This window comes from Strix uralensis, chromosome 23, assembly GCF_047716275.1.
Source record: "Strix uralensis isolate ZFMK-TIS-50842 chromosome 23, bStrUra1, whole genome shotgun sequence".
In the NCBI taxonomy this organism is placed as follows: domain Eukaryota; kingdom Metazoa; phylum Chordata; class Aves; order Strigiformes; family Strigidae; genus Strix; species Strix uralensis.
Window position 1 is genome coordinate 8006127 of NC_133994.1, and position 27575 is coordinate 8033701.

The following is a 27575-nucleotide window of genomic DNA, read 5'->3' on the forward strand; positions in this document are numbered from 1 at the left end:
GGCTTTCTACTCTGCACTGGTACACGTGTACGTCGATATGATTTATTGTGGGTTTTCCCCTCGCTAGACTTGATAATAAATGCTCAAGGAATTGCTGGGAGGCCTTGCTCATGTTGAAAGGGTCAATATTAGATTTTTTTGGACTTGTTTTGAAGGTATTTGTGTATGAAGTTGGGCTTTGCAGAGACGCTTTGGTTCTGAGCAGGATTCAGGCAGCGAGTCCTCTTTGAGACGAGTGCTGGTGCTCCCCTGGCTGGTGCTAAAGGACTGCACGCAGGGTTTAGTGTTCCAGGACTGTGTGTGCTGCTGAATTCCTGGTGTCTGGAGACCATTAAATAGGTCCCGGGAGATGCAGTAATGAACAGAGCAACACCTCAACGGGTAGATCGAGGCTTCAGTAGCAAGCTTGCCCTTCCTGTCAGCCACACTGTACACTTTTTACCAAAACTCTGGGGGAGGAACGGGGAGAATTTTACAGAAAACCCAGGAGTGGAGATTTTCCAGGCTGTGTCAGGTCAAGGGAGGACTGCATTTCAAACATGATGTTGTTGCACGCGGGTTAGCGCAGCAGACGGCGCCCGGCCGATCGGGGTCTGCAGATGCAGAAGAACCTGCTGCCCCGTCACCCCAACCAGCCCAGGAGCTGAGGTCGCCTTCGCTCCTCGATCCTTGGCTCGCAAGATGAGGAGCTGGTGTGAGTTTGTCTAGCAAAGCTGCCGTCAGAGGATGAGCTTGGTCTTCAGTGTCACCATTGGGCGCTCCTCCTGCTTCTTTCGAGTTAAGGTGTGGAAGAGATGTCGCTGCTTTGCAGGGATCTCAAGAATGGGAAAGGCGAGGGGTCGTGGTACGAAGTCAAGGGGGCTCATTGCGTTTGAGGAGGGAAATGCAGAAATTAGGAAATCCTCTTTGTCATTGCAGAAGTTTAACTTTCTGAACACATTTGAACCTTGCTCATCCTCCGAAGCAGATAAGCTGAGCAAGTCCTCTCTGCTCTATCCTGTGTTTAATTTACTTCTTGTCAAAGGTGCCTGGGTACCAAGGGACACTAACTGCCAAAGGCAGCCGCTTCTATTTTTTTTCTTTTTTTGCTGCAGAGTTTGGTTTGGGGCCAAAAGCTCTTTATTTCCCTGAGTATCTTTGAAGGGTTGTCAAGTGTTGTGTTCCCGCCCCATTCCCCATCTCACTGCCTCATCCTTTCCCACAAGGAGCAAAGGAAATGCTCACATAAAATCCGTGCGTTTCAGTGGTGCTTTTCTGTGATGAGATAGGGTGAAATTCTGTCAGATTTGGGAGAAGAGAATAAGCAACCAGGTCTAAGTACACAGGCCGGTTCCTTAGTCTAATTTGGCAACCCTATAAACCATACGCACTAGCTTAGAGAAGGTAAGTGTGCTGAGTGCGTTAATCATAGCTAATCTAATTAACTATGAGCTTCTAAGGCAGCTTTCTTTGCACTTTCAGGAGCAGCTCTGCTTGAGGGCATAATCATCTCAGAAGGTTCTCGCTGGAGGGTTACACCGGTCAGGGATACCCCTAAGCTGGTCTCTGGTTTGACTGAAGCTGAGGCAGCCTGTCTGCTTTTGTGAAACCCAGGGGGAAAAGAGAATCATCTTTTTTTTTTCCACCCAAAAACACAAAGGTCAGAGAACTAGCTAATCTGTGCGTTTGCTTTTTTTTTTTTCCTTCCTAGGTGCGTGTTACTATGATGCTAACCAGTCGATGTACGTGTTCGGTGGCTGCACGCAGAGCAGTTGTAACGCCGCCTTCAACGACCTCTGGAGACTTGACCTGAACAGCAAGGAGTGGATCCGGCCCCTGGCATCAGGTGAGAGCTGGCAGATGTGCAACTCCCCCACCGCTTCATCAGAACTTACCTTCTCCCCAGGGCTGGCCTGATTCTCTTATTTCCTCACGTGGTTTATCATTATCAAGAGGGAACGGCTTTAAACTCCAACAGGGGAGGTTTAGACTGGACATTAGGAAAAGATTTTTCACAGCAAGAGTGGTCAGAGAGTGGAATAGGCTGCCCAGGGAGGAGGTGGAGTCCCCATCCCTGGTTGTTTGGATGAGCTGTTGGGGGATGTGGTGTAGGGGAGAACTTTGTAGAGTAGGGCTGATGGTTGGACTCGATGATCCCAAGGGTCTTTTCCAACCTGGATGATTCTGTGATTCTCTGAGCGGTTTTCACGCTGTTTTACCACAGAACATGCGTGTTCTCGTGCTTGCAGCACCGCGCTGGTTGTTTCTCTTGGTCTGGAGCAGCTGCTTGGTGCTGGTTTGTGCCACGCAGGATGAGTGACACTCAGCTGTGGCCACAAGAGCCTGTGTTGATACAAGTTGTTGTCCCAAAGCTGAAATATTTATTTTTTTTTTAATAACTTTAGTAGATGCCACTTCAGGTATTTTGAGGAGTGGAGGAGACATGCCCGTGCGGGCTACCCACAGCAACCAAGAGAGCGTGGGAAACCAGGTACATTCCTGCAGTCCACGCGCTCTGAGCAGGGCAGGAAAACGCCACAAATGATTTCCCACACTGTTTTTTGTACTCAAAATGTCACACACAGCGCGCTTGTTTTCCATATATTTCTGAATTTGACTAAAATAACTTTAACAAAAGCAGAAGAATTGGGGGAAGCTCTTGGCGGCGGGAGGGGGGTTGAAGCCATTTCAGCAAAAGCTTTACATTTAGCCAAGAGTAGGAGATAAAAAAGGAGCTCAGCATCCACCAAGCACTCCTTGCTGACTAGTCTGCTTGGGTGCAGACTCCCTCTCACCCTGCGCTCAAAGCATTGTGGATTACTCAGTTATTGTTTCAAGTCATATTTTCTTGTCTGACGCTTTTTTTTTTATATGAAAGTCCTTCAAAATCCAGATGTTTTTGCGTACTGGTGTTATCTGGGAATTGGTCGGATGTCACTTTGAAGTGTTAACGTGTAACTTGATGCTTGATGACTGCAGATATAAGTCTACCCAACTCAATATTTTGATTTGATCTTTGTGTCTGCACATTGCATGATGTGCATGAGGTGAGAATTAAGCAGTCTTAAAATGGAGGAAGAAAACAAACCGTAGCCTACGCATATGTGGAAACAGGCTCTTGCTCTTCCTCCTTCTTTGCTGTAGTGCTCCCCCTCTGCTCAGGGGTGGAGAAGAAGCCATGGGTAGCATAAACAGGATACCGGGCGGTGCAGACCTCTGCTCTGACCCAGGACATCTATTCTTGCAGCCCAGCGAGTTCTTCCGTCGAATTGAATGCGGGGCACGACTCGCAGTCGCGTTAACGAGTCCAGCCGCCGGCACCCAGCTCTGCTCAGTCACTCTCTTGGTATTTTGCAAAGTCAAATTCCCACTGCCTTACTAACAAATAACACTTTTAAAAGAACGAGTCCTGTGGGAATATGTGTCAGAGTTAAGTCCCATGGGAAGATCCCCCGAGGAGATATTTCTGCATGCTGTCATGAGCGTGTGTAGCGAGATGGGATCGCAACTGAAACTTCAGGCAGTCTCACCAAACAGAGAGCGCTCTTGTTCCTCCGTCTTCAGAGGAGATGAGTCACCCCGCGCTTGTGCCGGTGGTAGTTTCTTACACATAGCTGCGTTTTTTTTAATTTTTTTTTTTTTCTTGGTGCCCTTAACCCGAGGGTTGGCACCCGCTGCCTGGGAAAGAATAGTGACTGGAGGGGGCAAAAGCAGAGAGCTTTGAAACTTGGGAGTCAGATGTAAATAAGGCAGGAGGGATTTTTTTTTTTTTTTTAAAAAAAAAAAGAGCTGACATTGATTGATTAACACTTGCTCTGTGTGCAAGCTAATTGCTTGTGGAGGTTGAGGAGGAGTTCCCACACCTGGCCCTAACAGACTCTATAGGGTAGGTCTTGCTCTAGAATAAGGCAGTGGCTTTTCCACAATGCCAGTTCTTGTTCAGAGAGGTTTGATCACGCTCTACTTGTGCCCTCATTAAGCATGAGCATCTTATCTAATGAGACCTGGATAGGGCTACCTAAAGGGAACAAGAGTGTGGTGCCAGGGCCATGCTAAATGCTTTGGACACAGCTCAGGTGAGCTGAAACAGCTTCATCCCCTTCCCCTCTCTGAAGGGCTTTTCCAGGAGAAAACACCCTTTTTTGTTGTTGTTTGTTCATACCTGTTTTCATTTGGGTTTTCTTACTTGCAGGCGTTAGATGACATCAGAGCTGGATAATTCATCCTCAGCCTGAGCTGCTGCACTCCATCTAGGAGTACATATTTAGCCTTCAAAGAAATAATTGGCCTGTGTTTCTTTAGTCTTGGAGACGGAGGAGGGAGATAATTGCTTCAAAAAACCCTAATTTTTGAGGTTTCAAAGTATTTTTTTTTGCTTAGATCTAAAACAATGGCATTGACTTTCTACTTATTAGGCTGGAGCAGAACAAGAGAGTTAATGCCTCGCTTTTATGTAGCGCTTTTACTGGTGGGGCTTAAGGCTCTACAAAGGAGGGTGTAAGGCAGCAGGATCTCTATTTTAGGAACGTGAACAGGAATGTCTCTAAACTCTTCTCCCTCAAGCTTTTCTGGCCACTTTGGAGCTACTTTCCACCTCCTCCACTCCCACATACTTGGGAGTCTTGACGGAGCAGGAGGGGAGTGATAATTAATGGCCTGTATTATGTGGGAAGCCTGCAATGTTATCCCAGGGTAGGTGGTCCCTGGGAGGCAGGTGCCTTTCTCCGTGTGTTGGGGATGCTTTCTTTGCCTTTATTTGCATAATTAATCTAGGCACTACTTTGACTTTTAGCCTATCTGCAGGAGAACCTGATGGAGGACTGGAGGTGGTTTAAGCTGGAGTCTGTTTATCCAGCTAGAGGCAAGGGTTAGTCTCAACTCCTCTGTAATTCAAGCTGCAGCACGCTGCTCTTGCAGCGAGGGTGCAGGCAGGATGGCTTCGGCGGTGATAGTCCTCTGGTGCTCCCCAGAAACCAGCTCTCATGCAGCTGAAACAGCCAGGAAAGAAACCAAAACCCATTTGAAATGGGGACTCCCAGGATTTAATGGGTGATGCAGGAGCTGCATGGATTCCCATGGTGAGGGCTTTGGCGTGAGGCTGCTGACGCCTGGACTTGGCTAACCCAGGATTCGGCCCTGGATCTGCTGTGCCGGTGGCAGGGAAGGTGTTTTCCTATTTCTGTGCAGGTCTGTGCAACACTCTTGATGAGATCCCTTCCATCTCTGCGATGAAAACTGCTGGCAGGTCCTAGGAGAGGCCACCTCAGCCATCAGCCCTGACCCAGGCCCTTTGCCGTCGTCTGTGTCTCCTCTTCGCGTCATCGTCAAGCTGCAGGGGATAATTTATAGGCAGAATTGAGAGCATATCCCCAGGCAGTTATCCTGGCCTGCTTGTGCTATTTCAGACTGTGTGTTTCTGCAGACTTTCTCCCTTCCTGTATTTGTTAGTTTATATTCCTCAGGAGCCCTGCACTTGGCCTCTGTCTGCCAGAACCATACACTAAACTGGGAAATACCTTTTTTTAAATCAAAGAGAAGAATGTCAGTAGTTTTGCCTGTGCTCCCAGGGGCTTATGGGACAGAGGTGGAAAGCTTTTCTCTTTAAAACTGAGCCTTTTACTGTGCTTATAAAGAAAAGAACGACGATATAAAGACCAGGTCTTTGCAGGGAGAGGAACACTAGCTGAAGTCCTACGGGATCTGTGCATCCTCTCTGTTGTTTCTGCTTTATCATCCTCAGCCAAGTGTGATCCCCCGCTTTACTACCATCTTCCCTACGGCTACCTGGGAAGGCAAAAGAGCTGGAAAGACCCCAGTCTGCCCCTTGACGCAGTGTGTTTTCCCACTGCCAGGCCGTGATATCCCACTCTGATATCAGGGGAGTTCAGGAGACTTGCGGCTCCACTTTTCCTGTTTGCTGTGAAAAGGCTCGCTGTGCAGCTGGCCCCACGTCCACCCTTCCGCCGGGGGGGTAAAACTCCCCAGGACTTGTTTCCTGGTGTTTTTGTCTCCCTGCAGTCGTTTGCTGGGGAGATGGGAAAGCTTCTCATCTCTTTCTCAGGATTTCAGGGTAAAAACAGGCTTGGAGACAAAACTCATTCATTAGATGCTCTGATCCTCTCTGTCCATGTTCACAGTGTCAAGATGTAGTCACATCAGAGCAGCTGATCCTCCCTGCCTTAGCCTGAAAATGAGACCTTCAGCCTGAAGTTTGCACTTAAAACCTCCTGGGTAGCCTGAACACAACGCAATAAGTGTGCAAAAAAACCTTCTCCCATGTCAGATCGTCTTGGCTCTGTTCTTCCCCCAGGTCCCCTCCATGCTTTGAGTGGGAGCCACTGGAGTTTGAGGATCGGGTTTCCCCTTGTGAGCCGAGGGGAAGGTGCCTTTGATGGTGTTGTGTCAACAAAACTAACAGCCCAAAGGAGGTAGGAGAGACTCTGCTGTCACCTGCCTGAGGTGGTTGTATCAGATGTGGTCCCTGTGCGGTGGGAGGCTCTCGGCTGAAAGAGAAACCTGCCCATTAGTCGTTGAGTGCAAGCAGAGCGGTTTGCCCTTGACAAAGCTGTGCAAAAACCTTGCCCCGAGCAAAAAAAAAAAAAAAAAGGCCCTGTTCTCATCATCTCCTTCTAGAAAACAGTGGTAAGTTTTCAAAACAGTTGGAAGTTTCATAATGCTGGTCCCAATCCGGAGCGAGCTTCCTTGTTGGGGGCCTCCTTGGCGATTTGGGGAGCTGAAAGGAGCCAGGAGCCACGGCGTGGGACTGGACTTTCCAAGGAAGGGACCCGGTCGTGCAGCTGAGAGCCAGGAGACATCCAGCCCTCTGCATCCGCAAATCCGTGTGACACCTTCATGCGTGGTGTAAATAACTTGCAGGACTCATGGTCCAAAGGATCGTTGGGCTTTCTAAAGAGTAAAGAGTTGTTAGAGTAGTGGAAACCATCTCACATTTGGATTTAAAACCTACTGTGTCTGAAGATCTCCTGAGACTGGCCGATTGTTCAGTCCTTGGTTGTCTTTTGCATCATCTTTTTTTCTGAATAGCAGTAACCAGCTGAGACCCGTTACTGAAATACTCTGCCCTGACCTGAGGGGAGACCTCATCGCCCTCTACAGCTACCTGAAAGGAGGTTGCAGAGAGCTGGGGATGAGTCTCTTTAACCAAGTAATGAGTGATAGGACAAGAGGGAATGGCCTCAAGTTGCACCAGGGAAGGTTTAGACTGGATATTAGGAAGCATTTCTTTACAGAACGGGTAGTCAGGCGTTGGAATGGGCTGCCCAGGAAGGTAGTGGAGTCCCCATCCCTGGAGGGGTTGAAGAGTCGGGTTGACTTAGCGCTGAGGGATCTGGTGGAGTTGGGATCTGTCAGTGCTGGGTTAACAGTTGGACTGGATGATCTTCAAGGTCCTTTCCAACCGAGATGATTCTGTGATTCTGTGACCTCGTATTGCAGTTCTTCTGTCCCCATTGCAGTGTGGCTTGCCCTGCGGTAACGCAGCGAGTGATCTAAGGCACATCCTTGCTTTAGGGATTAAAATAAACCGTGTAAAATCCTGACCTGACCATGCCAGTAGCCTCTCTAGAGCAGCATTTCACAGTTTGTAGACTGCTGCTGGTCCTCGAGACACCATTTGCAAGATGTTTCTTAGCAAAACAAACACATTCCCACGTATGCAGGGAAGGAAACCAGGAGAAGCAGGTTTTGAAAATAAAATTTAGCCCAACTCATTTCCACTTACAGCCCTTGAGGGGAGGGCTGCAAAATGGTCTTTGTGTAGCCGTGTGGTTCTGAACTCGGTGTGGTGTGGAACGGCTCTTTTTTTAATTGAAGGCACGCCTAACTTTTAATAAAAATCTTGGGATCACCTTGAGCACACTGAAGCCATGTCGTAGCTGCTGGCCTCCTGGGAATCAAAAGGAGTGAAAAGCTGATACCTGGCACAGAATGATGTCTCTAATTATGGCTGTAGCTACTGGCTGCGGGTGTCTGATACTTCAAAGTAGAACAGGTTAATGAAACCGATGGAAATCCCTCGCAACACGTACGGTGTCTTTCTGCTGTTGTAGTATCGAACAAAGCCTGGAAGAGAGGAAAGCTTTTCTCCGGCTCTTTTCCTGATCTGGTTTGTTTCTTCCTTATTGCCTTTTGAATTTAGTAGCAGTAGGGTGTATTTTTGCCTTCCCAGGGCTAAAATTTTCCATGTTATTAAAAAATCCCTGGCTTTCCCACCACGATCAAAATGCTCTTTGAGCCCTCAAGCCCAGAGTGACTTGACCTTATTGGAAACTCTGTCTTTATTCTGGTGAGTCTGCTCCCCGACCGGAGCTTGCTTACCACGCAGCTAATTTCTGCCTTTCTGAAAGAAAAACACGAGTTTCTAGGCTTTGTTCTACGCCATCCTTTGGGATGGATGCTGTCACAGCAGGGCTTGCTTGGAAATGCTTTCTCTGTTAAATATATTGAGTTTTTTCCCCTCTTTGGGCTCACAGGTTTACAAGGGGATGAGTAACCACTTCTGTAAGGTGGTTAGTAGCCTTTGGCAGCTGGTGGTGTCTTGTCAGGCTGGGAGTGACAAGGAGCGCTGAAGGATGAAGCCTGTCTGCAATTTAAGCTGCAGTGCAGAAATAAAAAGGCAAAGAGCATCTTTTGAAGAAGAATCCTGGTAACTGGAGAAATCTAGCTGGCGGTACACACAGAAACGGTGCAAAGCACAGCACGCCCAGGTCGTCCCGTTGCAGGTACGCGGGGCAGTAGCCTGCTGCTCCCAGGTGAAAACTGCATCTGTGCAAACCTTAAACAATTTATATTGCAAAACGCAACGTTGCAGGGAGTGGGAGCTGGATTTGCTGCATTTGGAAAAGGCAACCTACGCCCTGCTCTCCGACGGAAGCAATGTCCTTGAATATAGAGTTTAAACTTCATTACTGCCCTTCCAGAGAGTGAGACCAGAGCTTGTTTGGCAGGCTCTGAGCTGCGGCCTCGCGGAGCTCAGGTGTTTCTCGGAGCCTTTCAGTCCCTTGGTTAAGCTGTGCAAGGCAGACAGGATGCTCATTTGTTCCTTTCTTTGCTTGGGTGGTTTTGAAAAATGTCTCTAATGAAATTTGTGTTATTAAATATGAAATATTTCAAGGGCAAGAGATGAAAAATTAGCAGGTGAAGGTTTTAGGGATTTGGTTTTTTTTCAGCAGCTGTGATGCCTCGTTGGGAAAGTACCGCTTGTGCGTGGAGGGCTGGTTTCTAGGAGATTAATCCATCGCTGTTTGGGTTCAATAGGATTGCTCTGCGGCAGCGATTAGATGCCTAATCTGAGCGGGTTTAGGTTTGCAGCACACATCTACCCTCCCTTTGATTTGCCAGGCCCTGTCCTCCTCTGCTCTCATGGCCTCTCTGGCTGTTTCCATTTAACCTCTGAAAGCTTTTTGTCATCTGGATCCATCATCTGAATCGTGCTCCTCCAGCATCGCTCGTTGTGCGCGGGGTAGCTCTTGCCCCTGGGAAAGGACACCCTGCCACGACCGACCCAGCAGCGTGGCATGAATTAAACCAGGGACACAGAGGTAGAAAACACACGTGCAATCTGCTGTTTGCAAGGATCTATCCTGCAAACGCCTTTGCCAAACCAAGGAAAAGCCAAAAGACTCCCCTCTTCTTCCTGAGGGTCTCTGCAGCTCTCGGAGGCTTTCTGCCTAGGAATCTGCTCTCTATAAAAAAAAAAAAGCACCTGCTTGGAGAGACCGGTTGTTTAAATGCTTCAGAAGTAAAGCCCTTAAAGACTTTAGCTGTGTGATGGGAAATGGATGTGGGCTACTGCTACCAGGGTGGAAAATACACCCATGCCTCCTATGCTTCAGCACTGCACCTGAAAACCATCTCACTGCGCAGCTTCCTCCATTTCTCCCTCCCCTTGATCATGCCTGGCTGCAGGCTGCCCCTTATCCCAGCTGGCGTTGAGTAAGTTTATCCTTATCGACGCACCCGAGCTGGGTTCCTGTGGCATTTCCAATTGCTCCTAATATCTGGAGAGGTCATACAGTCACTCCGTAACCTCATTCCTCTCTTACAGCTTGCGGGTGGGGAGCAGAGGCTGTTTGGCAATTAAAATAAGGAGTGACTGGTCCTCACCTTGTCCGCTGGGATGCTGCTGCCGTTGCATCTCCAGCATCGGCGTGTGCGGCATCGCAGGAATGTGGTGCTGGAGGCGGGCAGGAGTTGCTTTGAAGAAGCCAACCCGCCTGCACATGGAGGTGGGAACAGGCCCAGGGCTCGGGGCCGGCAGTGGCAGAGCTGGCGTGCTGCTAATGAGCTGTCACGGGGGTGCTGAGACTTGGTAAAGGTGGTTTTACAGCAGCAGGACAAAGCAACTGGTGTCTTCTCTCTCCCATTCCCTGCTCTTGCTGTGCTTTGCTAGTTGGAAGTTCAGCAAATTTTTATCTGCAGATGAGACGTGGCGGGGGAAAACCAGTCCCTGCTGTGGGAAATTCACTCTTCGGAGAGATGGCTCGCCTGTTTTCGTCAGCAGGTCAGCAAGGCATGTCTCTCTGACCGCGACGCTTCCGCAGGGAGAGATGCTTTACCCCTTGGATGCCCTCCTGTCCTGCCTCGGACGCTTGGGCCTGACGTGGTAGGAATATGTTGCGGGGGGAGTATGGAGAGCAAAGTGCAACAGAGGAGGCTGGGAGAGAAGTGACTCGAAGCGAAATGGATGTTTTAAGTGATGATCTGGTTTTTCTCTTGCCTCAGTACAGGTCTAGGGACTTGTGGTTCCCTTTAAGGCAAGGGAAGAGCTGGGCATCTTTATACTGGTGCAGAAATGGAGTCAGGAAGGAGGAGATCCCATGCATCCATTCATCCTTGAGCCCATGGGTTTGTTTTAGTCCATAGGATGCTGGATCTCTTTGATATCTCTGACATGGGGAGCCTGGGGCTCCATGTAGGCTGCAGAAAACCAGCCCTGAAAGAGGGGAGCTGATTTTTCTTCCCCTTCCCTGTTACACTCCATAGCTTGCTGGCTGCCACCCCTTCTTGCTCATGTTCAGGAGACACCCAGCTGGTCAGAAGGAGTTTTTCAGGAGCACTTGTTCAAAAGGGAGCTGGTGGCCTTGCCGTGGTAAAACCAGCAAGCCTGCTCATCTAATAGAGCAAGAGACTCGATAAGGAATGGGTTTGGTAATACTGTTGTCTCCTGGATGATGAGAGGTAGAGGGATTTATTCAGGATTTTAAATCTGCCCATACGGTATTTGTGTCTCTAGAAGCTTTTCTCAGTGTGGAACAGCCCTTCTTAAGACACTATCAGCACGGATCGAGCAGAAAGGCATGAAAAATAGCTTGTTGCTTTAACCTTGTCAGATTTAGATTCTCAGAGAGAAGCTCCCTGGGCGCAGATCCCTCCAGAGATTAACGGAGGAATTTTTCCCACTATCGCCTTTATCAGCCTCCGGGATGGATGCAGAGAATTTTTAGCCTCCCTGGTCCCCATGTGTGATGCACAAAGGTAGCCTCGAGCAGGGACGGGGCAGCTGGCTTTCTAGGGCTGGCTGATGCACGCTGCTTTTCAGCACCACCAGTAGTACATGCTCATTTTAAACATGACCCTCAGGCCATCTGAAAATATTGCTGACAAGCACGCTGTACCAAAATTGGGGAAAACTATTTGTAGCCCTGTTGGTAAATAAGAAGTCCATGATCTGCAAAAATAGGTTTCCTGGGGTTGGGAGTCCATATATAGACAAATAAGTAGTTGTGTCTTGTTGATGGTGCTGAGCATCCGGTAGCTCTGCGTTTGGAAACTTCTAAAGGTCTCTCACATCTGAGATTTGGGTACTTGCTGTTGAAGTGATGAACAGAAATCTCACTCCTGCAGTAGTCCTTCCTCCACCTCGGAAATCCAGCACTTGGAGAATGATTTGCTTTTTCAGGGTCTCAAAGTGCAGGCCTGTAGTCTTTCAAACTGGTACTTCTCTAAGCAGAAGTTAGGGTTGATTTGCAAGAGCTTCTTTTTTTTTTTTTTTCTATAAGGACTTTTTTTTCCTTTCAGGGGTCTCACTTTTTCCTGACTCTTGATTTCACAGCCCTGTGGAAAATTTAATTTCTTGTGGATATCTGCTTGTCTGAGTTTGGCTGACTTGAGCCAAGGTATTTGCAAGCTGTCGGGAGGCTGTGAGAGCAGCCAAGGCATCTGTGAAACCTTCTATTTTATTTCCTTTTCAGGAAAGAAGGCTTAAAACTATGCAAACGGGCGCCCCAGCCACACATACTGGTTGTTTACATTGGTGTTGTCTCAGATATAATTAATGCATTGCACCAGAGAGGAAGCCGATAGCCTGAACCAGCTCCTGCCTGGGGCTGGTGCCGTCATCCCAGACGCTGCCCTCGGCTTCTGAGGTGTGATGGAGCTCGGTTTGACCACGAGCTCCCCGATCATTTTTATATCAAGTTATTCCTTTCCCCTCCTGGGTCTGTTGCAAAGCCTTCCCTCCTCGGCAGGCTCATTTCACCTTGGGGGGCAGCTCCGTTTTGGGGTCAGTGAAATAAAAGCCCGTTAGCCCTTGGCTGGATGAGTCTTGGCGACCGGGCAGGAGCTCGGAGGAGCCTTGGGAGAGTTTTTTGGGCAGCCTGTGCTGACACCTATCGGCGATGGCTTCTTCCACGCCAGCCCTGCTGCCGCCTTTCCCTTCTGGAAGCTCACGCTGCTCTTGGGCCTTTGCCTTAAGGACCCTGTCCACCAAGATGACACATGAAATACTCAAGATTGAACACCCAGCGTTCACTTTGCAGGGTAGACCCTAGCCAGCGCGACGCGCTTTCAAAGACTCTTTAAATCCTCGCGCTGCGTAACCTGATTTTACATCTCTCACAAAAGCATCTGCTGCAAAATCTCCTTAAAGCTGGTAAGCACGTGGAATGACGAGGCACTAGCTCATGCTTGTCTGCAGTCCAAAAGGTGAATATTTATTCCTGACATGAAATATTTAGCAAGTTTGGCATTAAGCACTGGATTTACCGGAACAAGGGAGAAAAGCACACTCCTTGTGTGAGCAAAGCATAGTGCAGGAACCACAGCTTGAAAATGAAAATAAGGGGGAAAAGAGCAAGTGAGAGAATGGCTGGTTAAAAGGAAGATGCAAAGAGCTGGACTGAGTATCCCTTCGTGTATTGTACTGGGGCTTTCAGTAGGTAGATGTCTGGTGTTCAATAAGTAGCTGCATTTTCTTTGCAGCAAATTATGAGCTGAGCACAGCCCTGCTCTTCCCAACACTGAGCTTTTTGCACTTACTCGAGTAGATGTTTCTGCCTGTGCCCACAGGATGGTTGAGGTTTTTTTAGCCCCGTGGTAGCTGTAGCCTCACCAAATTACACAGCAGCCATTTCCTGAAACACCAGTAATTTTGGGGTTCGACGTCTGCAGCGCCTCTGCCGCCTCCCTCACGCTGTGGCAAACGAAACGGGAGCGTGACTTGAGTGAAAAGTGTGGAGCTCAGCAGAGCCAGGCCACGCTCCTCCGCTAACCCACACATACCTTGGTCCCTTCCCTACAATTACCCGCTTATTACGGCGTTGTGTAGTCTGATACAGCAATTTCCATCTCTCCGTTTGCCTCCTGGAGGGAAGACAAGTCGCAGGAGCTGATCAACCCTTTCTCTCCAAGCGCTGAGGTCTTTAATTAGCATGGGAGCTGTTTTGTGTAGGATGGCAGACTGTTACTCAAATCACTTGAAAGTCTGCAGGGTACAGTATCACTTAAGGGGGGGGGGGAGGAAAAAAAAAAAAAAAACACCCAACAAAAAAACAAGTATTAAAGCAGAGAGGTGGATCGCTGGCTGGCGTTTTGATTCCACCCACCTGGAGGGAAAGGCAGCTTTTGCAACAGCGGCACCCTTTACTGTAGGGCCAAATTTGCATTTCCCAAAACCAGGTGAGATGATTGCGAAGGGGAATACGGGGTGACCTCACCATCAGGAGTGTTTGACACCTTGGAGTGATGCTGCTGGTGGGAAACGCTCAGGATGGACCCTAATAAAAGCTTTCCTGCAGCATGGAGGTGCATGAATTGCAGTGATCCTCCTTTGCAGCTATTAAGAGATAAAGGGGCAAAGCCCCGGGGCGTTCTGGCACTCTTATCTCGTCACTGTTTGCTCAACTTGCTGTGTAAGGACATTTTTGCCAAGCATTAGCACAGAGTGACTCAGTAATCCTGTTGCACAGGGTTCAGAGGGCACTGCCTCTCCTTTTCAACAGCTTTATCGGGCTCCGAGTTGTGGCAGGTAAGAATTTCCCGGGTAAAAAAAAAAAAAAAAAAAAAAGAATGACTGTGACATTGCAAAAGCTTGGAGGTGACTTATCCTCCCCAGCGGGGATTTCTGTCTCCGCCTTGTAAAGATTGCAAGAAACCAGACCTTTGGTTCAACGCCGTGGGTTTGACTGGGCTTGTACCATAAGCCTGTGTCATTATAGGGTGGAAATTCAACCCTGAGAGCGCGGTGGAAACTTTTTCTGTGTGTAAACATCAGGAGGGCTGCTGTGGTTTGGTTACATACCCCTATAACTTGCAAAAAAACCCTCTGCAGTGGTGCACATTTCCCCCCTGCTACCTGAGAGGTGTTTTGCAGGCAGCAGATGCATGTGCCTGCAAAGGTTTTGTGTCTCTGTTGGGGAGACAAATGGGAACTTGTTCAATTCTTCCTTAAACTCTTGCAAAGCTGAATTCCTGTCTACTTTCGAGCAAGGAATTTTTTTTTTTTAAGCCAAATTTGAGGGAACACTAAATCACATGTGGCTTTGGTAAGGGAAAATGATACTTTCCTGGCTCTTCGAAAGCTTTAAGGTTCAGGCAGGCCCAGTCAAAGCCGATCTTGAAAACATTCAGAATCCCAGTTCCCCATTTGGAATGTCTTGGGGATAAAACCAGGTGAATGTCAGATGCTGGATCTGAGGCAGCTTGACCAGCGAGTCCTAAATGCCAGGGTTTGTCTGAGGGAAAGGGCTGGTGTGCGACATGCCGTGGAGGTGTCGGTTCTTCTCACAGGAGCTCTCCTTCGGCGTCTCCCAAATCCCATGCTAATGCTGGGATTGCCGGGCTGCTCAGCCTCTGCCGCTCACGCCGTATTCCGGCCCCTGAACCGCTGCTCACCAGCGTGTCATCTTCCCTTTGTGAAACCTCACAAACTGCTGGCAGGGGAAAAGCTTTTGGGCAAATCTGCACACTGCTGGAAAAATCCTGGCTGGCCTGGGAAGCAGAGGGATTTATTTATTTTTTTCCTTCTCTGGTTTCCCTTCCCATCGAAGGGGAAAGATCTGGGGATTTCACGCTGTCATGCAAGCTTGGGATGGACCTTTGTGTGATGGAGTGTAGTCGAGGTAATCCCTCGGCTGGGGTAGGTGACAGTGCTGGGGTGGACAAGGTTTCCAGATGAAGACCCATGATTTGGCATCTTTAAGTCTCTGCCAGCCTAAAAGCCAGGCTAATAAATCCCGAGTGAGCCTCAGGCCGGCTGCTGCGGGTCTGTCAGAGGCAGCGCAGGAGGTTTCACCCTCTGCCAAGCCGTTGGGGAGAGCCCAAGCTCTCCATTTCATATGCTGCTCCCCCAGAGATGTACACAGTTTAAAACAGCTCCTGCGGCAAGGCAAGGTCTGAGACGGGGCTTTTGTAAGCTGGAGGCAGAGTTGCAGTAAGTCCAGCCCATCCTTTTAGCCTCGCTTCTGCTGTGACATCTGACAGCTGGGTCATTTTTTTTTCCCTTCTTAAAAGGAATTTGCTTCTTACCACTTCTTTTTGACTCTCCCTAAGCCACGGAAGCTCCTCGGGGTGAAACCCCACAAAACTTTTTGTTCTCCTGCAGATGGGTTTTACTAAAACACTCTGACTTTGCAGAGGTACAAACCACTTGGGAAACACCAGCACTGGTCACCAGCAAATGGTGCTTTTTGTACCTGACTATGCAGGTTCATCATCTCCCTCTGGCTTTTTCTTTGGGATTATAATGTGCTCCGCTGATAATGTACCCACCAAATTAAGCACATCCTTGCGATAGGACATAATTTGTTGAACAAATGTAATTTGCTCACAGGGAGAGGCCAGCTTTGGCAGGCAGCTGCTGTGTTTCCAGTGAGGCTTGAGCCACAGCAGAGCAGGACCATCGCCTTGCTCCTTGTTTTGCTGGTGCAGGTAGTGGCTGTTAGCCCCAAGCCCTTCCCCGGGATGGTTTCCTATGCCTTTGGTGTGCAGATTGTGGGCAGCTTTTGAACCTGAGAGCTTGGCTTCCTTCGCCCATCGAAATCCACTGGCTGCTGGACGAGCTCACTTTAATTTCTTGGCTTTGAAATCGGAAAACGCGGCTGTGGGCCTGTTTGTTTTGTCACTTCACGTAAATCCAGTTGGCTGGCGATGACTCTGATCATCTCGGCGGAGTTGTAAGGAGCTAAGGCAGCTTGAGAAATCCATCAGATCCAGCAATAACGGCCCCTGGTTGTTATTAGTAGCTCTCATCCAGCTCCAGAAATCCAGTTGTGAGACAATTCTCCAAAATTCTCCCCTTGACCCAACCCCAGAACTCTTTCCATATCTTAACGGTGCAAACCCTTGGCTCGGTTTCAGCGCATTGCTTTTACAATATTTTCCCAAATGATATTGATCTGAACCGATCCTTTCATCTGCGTAATCCCATCAAGCACCGCGTGATTTCCGCACCCCCCCACCCTTCATTTTTATTTCAAGCTCCACTTGGTACTCATTTTTGGAGTCGCTGGGGGCTGCGCCTGCTGTAGGTAAAAGGCTCGTCTGGAAATTCGTGTTACATGTGCCCTTACAGCCAGGTTTTTCTTTTGTGGTCGCTGAGCTCTGCGTGTGCTGCTCCAGTTGCATTAGAGGGCTGAATAAATGGGCTTTAAAAAATGCTTATAAGGACAGATCCTAAATAGATAGCATCCAGAGCTTGTGTCAGAAGCGATCAGAGGCTGGCATTTCTCTTCCAAACATCCATGGAAGCCGGAGATCTTTGTTTGTTTGTTTTTTGTAAAGTATGTATCTGCTTTGCGAGCCAGGAAAATCCATCAACTGGAAAAAAAAATAGCTCGGACCAGCTTTTAGCTACTCATCCCGACAGAATAAACAGCGTCAGCTGTAAAGAGATGTTGCCTTCTATGTTTAGGAGTAGTTAAGTGTGCTACACCCTCTATGTGCTTGAATTTTTATCCCCAAGGAAAGATAATCTGATATTGGGCTGGATGGTGTTATCAGGGTGCGGAGCTTAGAAACCCAGCCAGGAAGAGTCCTCTCTGCGCTCCGACCAAGGGAGCAGTTGAAACCAGAGCAATTAGCTAACGATGCTCCTCTGCAGGCACTTGGGGCGGTGGCGAGGAACAGAAGCCGTTTCATTTGCAAGCACAATCCTGGAGAGGAAGAAGCCCTCCCATGTCAAATATGTTCCTGCGAGTCTTTGAAACGCCGCTCGGCACCTCTAAAGAGCTCGGACTTTGAGCAGGTCGTTACGGGGCCCCACGTAATTGAGTCGTGTCCCTTTGATGTCCCTGCGCTCCTCCACATACTTGAGACCTGAAGTCACAAAGGCTGCCGGTCGCCTTCCCCCTTCGCCTGGGCAGGGCCAGCGTTGCTCTGACTCCCTCGAGATGCTCCTGCCCTTCCCGGGGGATGGTGGGCAGCAGCACCCGGCAGCTCTCCCCCACTTTAGAGAGAAGGGGTATTAAATCTCCAGGTTTCAGCCACTCTTTGTTTTCTACTCAAACACAAGATCGCTGAAGCCCTCTCTGGTACAACAAGATTGTGGTGCATCTGTTTTGCAGAGAGCATCTGAGCGTAATTCTCTAGTTGGAAGAGGGTTTGAGAGGCCAACTCTTCTTTGACTTGTAAAATTCAGATTTTTCCTGCATAGCAGAATGAAACTCTGCTCATTTACACCCGTGCAACATCCAAGAACAGGCAAAGCTTCCTGAATAACCAGGGCTGGCCTCTGCCCTGGGCTGTTTACATGTTGTTGACTCATTTGGGAACCGTCTCGGTGTCTGAGGCCGGGGTTGACCTTCGGGTTACAGCAGTAGGAGGGTAGCTTTTCTCACTGCACCGTCCCAGACCTTTCTGAGCAAAGTACCAATCTGTTTCTGCATCCTGGGATGACTCTAGCTAACCGTTTTTGTTTAAAAAGAACCCAATTTAAACCCAGCACCTTTCACCCTGTGGTGTCCTCAATGGAGAAGCCCAGCCAGGCGATTCTCTGCAAGTCGGGTAGAAATGCATCTAGCAGTCTAGTTTGTGATGCCAGGCTTGGGAGAGCAACTTTATGCTCTGCCAGGGAAATATTTAAGCTGGGAACTTGCTGGTGTGGATTAATGAATTGCACACAGCCACCGAACAAGCCAGGAAAAACTGGAATTTGGGAACAAAGAGCAACCAAATGTGACCCTCTTCTGGCACTCTCGTCTTTAAGGAGACCTTGGGTATAGCTCTGGCCACGCTGTATCTGTGCCCTAGCACAAGAATTGTTTCCTGCACAACTTTATTCCCCTCCTCCCCCACAGCCATCTACCTGAAAGCAGCAGCAAAATGTGCTTTGTCCCTGGAGAAAGGCTCAGGGACCCGCATCTCCCCTGCGTCTGGCCGGGGGTTGCTTTTTGGCTGGGCTCTTACCACCCACCACCTGGAACCCATCGCAGTCAAATTGCTTTTCTCAGCTGCAGCATCTTAAAATAGCTGCTCTGGTTTCTTTTAAAAATAGTCGCTGTTCTGCATGTCATTACCTGCTAAAAATGTTTCTCAAAGTCCTATTAGGACATTGGAGGAGAGAGGTCGGTTTGGTGTATCAGCCTTTTTGGAGAGGGTGACGGTGCTTCTGCGGCCACGTGCGCACCCTTGCCCTTGAGCTGCCCCCGGTTCCCGCATCCGTGTTTTTCAGATGATGTATTTACGATTATTTTGAAAGCGTGACTGCAGAGGTGGAGGAATCTGCCTGGTGCTGGTGACGGCTGTGGGAAGGAGGATGCTCAGACACGTCAGCCCTGGCTGGAGAGGCTTTAGCCTTTCCTGGGAAACAATTCAGCACCTAACACACCTGCAAGGTAGTGACACAGCACCTCTGGCTGCTGGAGCAGGCAGGGTTTGTATTTTTGCAGCGGACCGTGGCCCATTTCCTGACATAAACTCAAAGGCATCCCATCCTTTGATAACTACCCTCACAAAGGGGCTCTTTGCATTGAAGTCACTCTTGCTCCGAGCTGCTTAAGGAGCCATGGGGTGGCCGGGGTGCAGGCAGCGGGGTCGTAAGGGAGCAGCGGTGGGTTGAGAGGTGAGCTCGGCGCTTTGCTACACCGCAGGAAAACCTTTGGCCCGCGCAGCGTTTCCTGAGCGCAGCGGCACCCCCCCCCGAGAGGTCGTGTCGTCTTGTTTGTTCACACACCGGTCCTGCTCAGGGGGTCCCTGGCCCCTGCGGAGCCTTTGGTACCTCAAACAAGCCAAACAAAAAGTCTCTTCGTAATTTTTAGAGGAACGCTTCATTCTGCGGGCTCGAGGAGTGACTGTGAATTCACACAGCAAAACGTTCAGGGTTTAATCGTGCCGCTTGGCAAAAAAATGGGGTTCGGCGCTCACGGCCGTTCGTGAGTACCTGAGCGATCCGCCACGAGCAGCTCCGGATGTGTTAGAATTGGTATTTGTTCTCCCTCCTTCCTTGGGGGAGAAGTTAGTAGGTATTTGGAGGTAATTATTGCTTTTATTCAGTGCTAAAGCAATAATTTCAAGGGATACGTTCAAAAGCTAGCAATTTCCTGCCAGTGAGTGACAGATGTTTTGCCATACATGAGATGTGCTTTCAGGCTCCTACTAATTACGACGACACAAATTGGCAGTAGTTTTCTTCCCAGGCTCCCAACTCTAATTTTGTCTTCTTTTCTGCTATTTTTTTTTTTTTTTTCCAAAGGTGGAGTTTCCGTGTTGTTACACTTCAGTAAAACTGATGCAGGGTTCGGCGCTTGTGTTCGAGTGTGATTTCCTAACCTTCCCCTTCTCTACCCCTACCCAGGTTCATACCCCTCGCCCAAGGCTGGGGCCACGCTGGTGGTGTACAAGGACTTGCTTGTGCTCTTTGGTGGGTGGACGCGGCCGAGCCCTTACCCCCTGCACCAGCCAGAGAGGTTCTTCGATGAAATCCATACATACTCACCCTCCAAAAACTGGTAAGAGCACATCTGGATTTGAAACCCAGGCTTTGATCCTGTAAAAATGTGTCTGTAATGCAGCTGGAGGAATGCCGGAGGGTGTCTCTCTGAGCCCGCCTGGGAAGCTATGCATGGTCCTGGTTTCCTAGGTGTGTCTAATCCTGGTGTGTCTGCGATGCTCTTAGTGAAACAAAAAAAACACAAGGCAAAAAAAACCACAAGAACACACTGGAGACATGGGCATGCTGCTGTCTGGCACCTCTTGGGTGGTGGTTGCTTCCGTATGGTTCTCAACTTGTACCTAAAATATGCCAGACTAAGTGTTCCCATCCAGCCAGGTGGGAAATCTGGAGGTGAAGGTTTTAAACGCTTAATTGATTTGGCTGCAAGACAGTGAGGTCTTTGAGGAAAGGAGGAGATAAAGCCTTAACTCCTGGAGGTCTGGCTTTTAGCAGTGGTCCAAAACTCAAACCACTGTTGGCCCTCCAAGGGAGACGTGGTAAAGCGGGTGTCTGCACCGTTTTAGTGAGCTCTCTGCCTTTACAGCTCCTGGAGTCTTAACGAAGACTCCAGCAGTGACCGTGGAGATGGCAGGAATTTTCCTTTCCCCTTTAAAACACCGTTCAGCTGGTTCAGACCAGACTTTCTCACTGATGCTTGTGTGTGAGAAAGGAGCAAATGCTGTATCAAAGCGGAGATGGTTCCTGCTCCTCTTTCATTGAGAACTTTTCATCATCAAAAGTGTCAATTATCCAATGCACTTTCGGGCAGTGTCATTAGAACGCTGTAATTAAACCGCGTTGGAAATAATACAGGGCGAACTTAATGGAAAGGGGGGCAATATTTCCAACTTGGCCCTGTGACTTTGTCATGCTTTAAAAATGTTTAGCACATTAGTATTTCTAATTAGGTTCATTATTATTTGGATCTTTGGAGGTTTTCCCTGAGGTTTTCCTCTGTAATATGTTCTTGAGGACTTTGCTGGCCCCTGGGATTTTTCTTCTTGCCATTCATCCAGCACTTTCTGACCTGCTGGTGAACGTCTTCCTCCTCCTTTCCCTAGGTGGAACTGCATCGTGACCACCCACGGCCCCCCTCCCATGGCAGGACACTCCTCCTGTGTCATCGAAGACAAAATGATCGTCTTTGGGGGTTCACTGGGATCTCGACAAATGTAAGCCTGGGGTGAGGGTGTCTGACAAGTGCTCCTGCAAGCAGGGAGTGTGTTGTGGTGGTCCCGGGGTAGCTCATAGCGTTTTGGAAGGAAATCTCCACAGGGTTTTGGGGTCTGCCTGCTGCCTGAGCATACCCTTCCCCTCTTGCAGCGAATCCCCTTGAGGCTCCAGCCTTCAAAAAACCCAATTCTGACACAAAACTCTGCCCCGAACCCGTGTTTCGAATGCCCAGAGGGTCTGATTGTATCACCAACACTTGTCGTCTCATCCTTGCAGGAGCAACGACGTCTGGGTGCTGGATCTCGAGCAGTGGGCTTGGTCCAAGCCCAACATCTCTGGGCCCAGCCCTCACCCGCGAGGTGGCCAGTCTCAGGTGAGCGCTCCTTCACTAGCTCAGCACCAACACACGCTGCCAAAGATAAACCAGACAGAGCTTCATTTCCAGCTTCCAGGCAGCTCTCAGCAGTTTGTCTGAAAGCTAGCACCCCAATTCCAAGTTATCTTTGCAGCCTTTGCCCGACGGGCCCTTGTTTCCCCTAGCCATCTGTTCTGTGAGACTGCACGTTTAATCTCCCTAACGCTTAGGCAGGTACCACGCCGTGTCTTGCACATGACTCAGAACTCTAATGAGCATTTCTAGAAAACAAATTGCTGTTTTAACCCAGCGATCGTCCCCCGTGGCATTTAAGATCAATGAAGTGTTATCACGAGTTGGTTTGGCTCGGGGCCCTTTTGATTACTTCGCTCTCCTGATTCTCAGTTCGAGTGACTCTGGATTGTACCCGCTCAAAGCACCGGTCTGGCAGCACCTGTTTTATTGCCTGCCCGGAGCGGGGAGCTCATGGGAGTCCCCCGCCTTGATGCAGGTGTCTCCATCCCTGCCTTCCCTCCGTGGTCCCCAGGAAGATGGTCAGTGGTTCATCTCAGCCTAGCAGGGCACCCAGAAGAGATCGGATGGGTCATGGTTGGAAGGTGCCTTTCCATCCACTGGAAAAAGAGATTAAGGGAGCAGCTCACCCACCACCAGTGTCTAACAAATGATTGCTGCGAGCACGTGCCCTCCCACACAATCCTGCCACCCTTATTTGAAGAGAGGCGTCGAGTCCTCTGCGCTTCGTCCTAGCTTCAGGAAGGGTAGTTGCTCTCCTCTGGAAGAGGAACTGGTTTGCGAGCTGTTTGGGACAAGGCAGTGGGGTGAACCCTGCACCCCGCTTTGCCTCGGGCCCAGCAAAACCTGCTCTCAACCCCAGCTCCACTCCTCATCCAGGGGCAGACAAAATTCATCAGCGTCTGCACGGCAGAGAAGCCGTAACCTGGCTCTGCCTGCGCTCAGAGGCCTTGCCAAAAGGGAACAGCTTCGTGTCCTTCCCGGTCTGAAACGCTGTTCTTTGTCCCCTCCAGATTGTAATAGACAACGAAACCATTTTAATCCTCGGTGGCTGTGGTGGTCCCAACGCAGTAAGTATCCAGGGGGGAGCGCGGGCATGAACCGCATGCATCTGGCTGTAACTGTGAGCCCTGGGTGCTGGACTGGGGAGAGGGGGGACCCTGCACATTACCCAGGTGGCATTTTATTCTGCAAATCTGGGCACCCATGTGATAGATTTTCCAGAGAAGCTGTCTGGCTATGGCTAGAGCTGCTTTAATTAAGAAAACAGCACCCCAGGCGCTGAGCAGCTCGCTGAGGTTAATTGAGCCTCGGAAGAATTAGCCCTGATTTTATACTGGATAGAAGACGGAGATGAAGGGATTTGTCCGTGGCCATAGTAGGGTGTAGTCACTGCTGGGCGGCCAGATCCTGATCTGGGTCACCGTTCCTCTGTCTGCAGCAGCAAAGCACCGCTCCTACCTCTGATGGGATGATCTCAGCACCAAACCAGGCTCCCAAATCTCAAACTGGACTCCTAAATCTGTCACGCTTTTCTTCGCAGCTGTTTAAAGACGCCTGGTTACTGCACATGCACGCGAACCCCTGGACGTGGCAGCCGCTCAAGGTGGAGAACGAAGACCACGGAGCCCCGGAGCTGTGGTGCCATCCTGCCTGCAGGGTACGGATGCAGTGGAGTCTCTGCTCTCTCATATCCATCCTTTGATCTTTATTGCCTGCCCAGAATGCTCCATAATGCCCAGGAAAGCCAATGACATCCTGGCTTGGATTAGAAATAGTGTGACCAGCAGAAGCAGGGAGGTGATAGTCCCCCTGTGCTCTGCACTGGTGAGGCCACACCTGGAGGGTTGTGTCCAGTTTTGGGCACCTCAATACGAGAGAGATCTCGAGGGGCTGGAGCGAGGGCAGAGGAGGGCAACGACCTGGGGAAGGGCCTGGAGAATAAATCCTGTGAGGTGAGATTGAAGGAGCTGGGACTGTTCAGTGTGAGGAGGAGAAGGTGAGGGGAGACCTCATCACTCTCTACAGCTCCCTGAAAGGACGTTGTAGAGAGGTTGGTGCTGGTCTCTTCTCCCAGGGGATTAGTGACAGAACAAGAGGGAACGGCTTTAAACTGCAACAGGGGAGGTTCAGACTGGACAGGAGGAAAAAGTTTTCCCAGAAAGAGTGGTCAGAGAGTGGAATAGGCTGCCCAGGGAGGGGGTGGAGTCCCCATCCCTGGGTGTGTTTAAGGGTCGTTTGGATGAGCTGTTGGGGGATGTGGTGTAGGGGAGAACTTTGTAGAGTCGGGCTGAGGGTTGGACTCGATGATCCCGAGGGGCTTTTCCAACCTGAATGATTCTGTGATTCTATGATAATCCCCTGTTTTCCCCCCAATCCAGCGCAAAGGGTCACCCTGCCGTTTGTAACCTGTTACTTCCTCTTCTCCTCTTCCAGGTGGGACAGTGCGTTGTGGTCTTTAGCCAAGCTCCCAGCGGGAGAGCCCCGCTGAGTCCCAGCTTGAACTCTCGCCCCTCTCCCATCAGCGCCACGCCGCCCGCCCTGGTCCCCGAAACACGGGAATACCGCTCTCAATCTCCCGTCAGGAACACGGACGAAGCTCCCTGCGTCAACGGCCGCTGGGGCACCTTGCGACCCAGAGCACAGAGACAAACCCCCTCGGGATCCCGGGAAGGCAGCCTCTCCCCGGCCAGAGGGGACAGTTCCCCTGTTCTCAACGGTGGGACTTTGTCACCCGGAGCCACGGCGGCCGGCGGAGCGTCCTTGGACAGCCCCGTGCAGGTCGTATCGCCCAGCACACCCTCGGCGGCTGAAGGATACGACCTGAAAGTGGGGCTCGCCCTGGCGCCGCGACGAGGATCGCTGCCGGAGCAGAAAGACCTGCGTTTGGGATCCGTCGACTTGAACTGGGAACAGAAACCGGCTTCCATCCTCTGCCAGATGGATGGTGTGGAGGGCAGGACGGTCGGCGCCGGCGTGAGGAACCCCCCTGAGCAGACCAACGGCATCCACACGCCACCCCACGTCGCCAGCTCCCTCCCGGGGGCCGTGTCCCCCAGCGCGCTCCGGAGGAGCTTGGAGGCCGTCAAAGCTCTCTCTTCCAAAGGCTCCTCGGCTTCTGCGGCGTTGAGCCCTCCCCTGGCTTCTTCCCCGGGGTCCCCGGGCGCCGAGACGGGCTCAGCGGCGCGTCCGGGCTCTACCCAAGGCGACGGCCATTCCTTACCTCCCATCGCCCGCCGCCTGGGCCACCACCCTCCCCAGTCCCTCAACGTGGGGAAGCCTTTATACCAGAGCATGAACTGCAAACCCATGCAGATGTACGTGCTGGACATTAAAGACACCAAGGAGAAAGGACGAGTCAAATGGAAAGTGTTCAACAGCAGTTCGGTGGTGGGGCCGCCCGAAACCAGTTTACACACAGTGGTGCAAGGCCGAGGGGAGTTAATCATATTCGGTGGCCTCATGGACAAGAAACAAAACGTGAAATACTATCCCAAAACAAATGCCTTGTACTTTGTGCGAGCAAAAAGATAATGCGGCCTGAGCCCTTCGCCGCCATCACCCCTCCCTCCCCGCGGCTCTTCCCTCTCCTTTCCAAGCCCTTAACTCTGTCACACAGGCGTTCCAACTGTGAATTTGGGAGCAAGAAACCAATAAAGTCCAAGCAAAACCTCCAGCGCTGCCCCGCCGGTTCCCAGTAAGGTCCCAGTTAAGCAAATCGTGTTTACAGGCGGGGAAGGACCCACACCGCTGTGATCCAAGCCAAGGATTTGGGGTGAGCACGTAGGGATATCTGCCATCCCGTGTCCTCTCGAGGTTGGTTTTTATTTTCCAGGGGGTTGAGAGGCTTCGTATCTCTCCAAAACTCCTCGCGGGATGTGAGTAAAAGTGGTTTTATACGAACAAACCAAATACCGGCAGGCAGGAGGCTCCTGGCTTGCGCACACTGATTATTTCCATGCTTGACTCCGTAAGGAAAGCAACAGCAATACCCCACCAGGAATCTTCCAGTGCTGCAAACCTTTGCTCGACACAAACATGATGCCTTTTTTTTTTTTGCCTCTCACCCCTTTGGCCTGCCAGTCTCATTCCTGTCCTCCGTCCAGGACCATGAGAAGGAAGAAAGGACAGGTTTTTTGCATCAAAATGCCAAAAATATTAAGAATTAGCCGGGCGTTAGCATCCTCCTTTCCCTGCCCTGTGCTGGATCAAGCTGGATCAGGCTCCAGGATCAGTCCTGATCCCTCTTGATCAGCACAAAAAACTTTAAAAATCCCATTATTCCCCAACACCAAGAAATCTGGCTGCCCATTCCCTGCTAGACATGAAGGTTTCGTTTCACTCAACAGCTTTACCCATTCAAGGCTGAACCAGCACCTTGTAGCCTGGGACCAGGATCTCTTTTTTTTTTTCCAGTCAAAAGGGTGAATATTGGTAAATTTGAGGGCGTGAGCAGCCCTGATAGCAGTAACTGCACCTCATCTTTGCATGTGCCTCCTTCTGCAAAGACCTAAACAAATAAAAATCCGAAGGGATTGAACCTGTGCGTCCTTCTGGGACAACCTCCCCCCTTCCCTTTCCCCTCGAGATGATGGGGGGTGGGAAAAATGGGCGGATTCTGCCAGGTTTTGGTCAACAACCTCCAGCAGCCGAAAAGGAGGGAACCCTCCCCAAACCGGCAGCGCCATGACGTGGCCCCTTTCCCTTCTTTTCTCCCCCCCCCCCACTTCTCCCCCTCTCTCCCCACTGAGCTTTTTGCCGGTCAGAGCCTTAAATCACATCCCAGCCGCGTGGGGATGGGGAGGGTTTTGCTTCGTCTGCGGCTTTTCCACCTCTGTAAATATTTTCCACCTCGTTAAATCCAGCCTCTCCCGCTCCAGTCCCAAACGTTATTTGATTCGTCCTAAGGGAAGGCAAAATGCAGTTTTTACCCCCAAAACCTCAGGAGCACCTAGGGTGATCTATGAAATATTTCTTCACGGGGGGGGGAAGGCGGTCGGGGCTTCGGCGTTGATTCCCCCCTCCCCTTTGCATGTTTCTTGTCATCCACCCCAAAAAAAGAGTCAAAAAAGGGATGGACGGCGTGTCGGCGTTGGGTTTTCATCCTTCTCCTTGCACGGAGCATCCCTCGAGGGGTGTTTTCCCAACGTTTCCGTCGTCTCCATCCTCAACCAGTCCCAAAATGCCCCTAATTGGCCCCAAACCCACCGAGGGGCTGGGGCCATCCCTCCTCCATCCCCCCCCCACCCCGGTCGCAGAAAGGCATGTTCTGCGCCGTTAATGATGAATTCAGCCCAAATTTTGACACACACACAAACACTCCCCCCGCGCCGTGAGCCGCTGGTGCTGTGAGCGAGGTGTGTCCCCCCGTCCCCCCCCCCCGCGACTCAGGTGTCCCCCCCACATCGTCGTCCCAGGCTCGGCCGAGCGTAGGAATGAAAAGCGATTTTCGGTGATATTTAAAATCTTGTGTACATTTTTTTGGGGGGGTGTTAATGGGTTCCTCCTCCCCCCCCCCCCCCCTCCCCATCCCAATGAATTTTTAGCGGTTTAACAAATAAAAAGGAAAAGAAACAGATGGTTGGTCCTTTTGGGGAGGGGGTTGGGGGGGGGTGGAAATGCCGTGGAGGGAAACCCCCATGCTGCTCTCCCAGCAAGTTTGGGGGTGAAAGGAGCGATTTGGGGTCTTATTGGGTGTAAAAAGTCCATATTTCTACCAGGGGATGTTAGAGCAAGAGATAGGGGTGGAAAAAAGGGGGGGCGCAAGGTTGGGGGGAGGAATGGGAGGGTTCAGAAAAAGGGGGTGGTGCTGGGAATTGGGGACCCCAAAGCCTGGGGGGCTGGAAATTGGGGATGGGGACCCCCAAA

At 50.4% G+C, this 27575-nt stretch overlaps 1 protein-coding gene across 1 annotated transcript in view; it reads left to right on the plus strand.

Moving 5' to 3' along the window:
• FBXO42 (F-box protein 42) overlaps window positions 1-27283 on the plus strand; it is a 51989-nt gene extending 24706 nt beyond the window's left edge. The window contains exons 4-10 of the mRNA XM_074892881.1: window positions 1691-1825; window positions 20009-20162; window positions 21208-21318; window positions 21596-21692; window positions 22721-22777; window positions 23251-23367; window positions 24144-27283. Coding sequence (XP_074748982.1) covers window positions 1691-1825; window positions 20009-20162; window positions 21208-21318; window positions 21596-21692; window positions 22721-22777; window positions 23251-23367; window positions 24144-25241 — 1769 coding nt within the window. The 3' untranslated portion in view covers window positions 25242-27283. The remainder of the gene's footprint in view (window positions 1-1690; window positions 1826-20008; window positions 20163-21207; window positions 21319-21595; window positions 21693-22720; window positions 22778-23250; window positions 23368-24143) is intronic.
• Window positions 27284-27575: the final 292 nt, after the last annotated feature.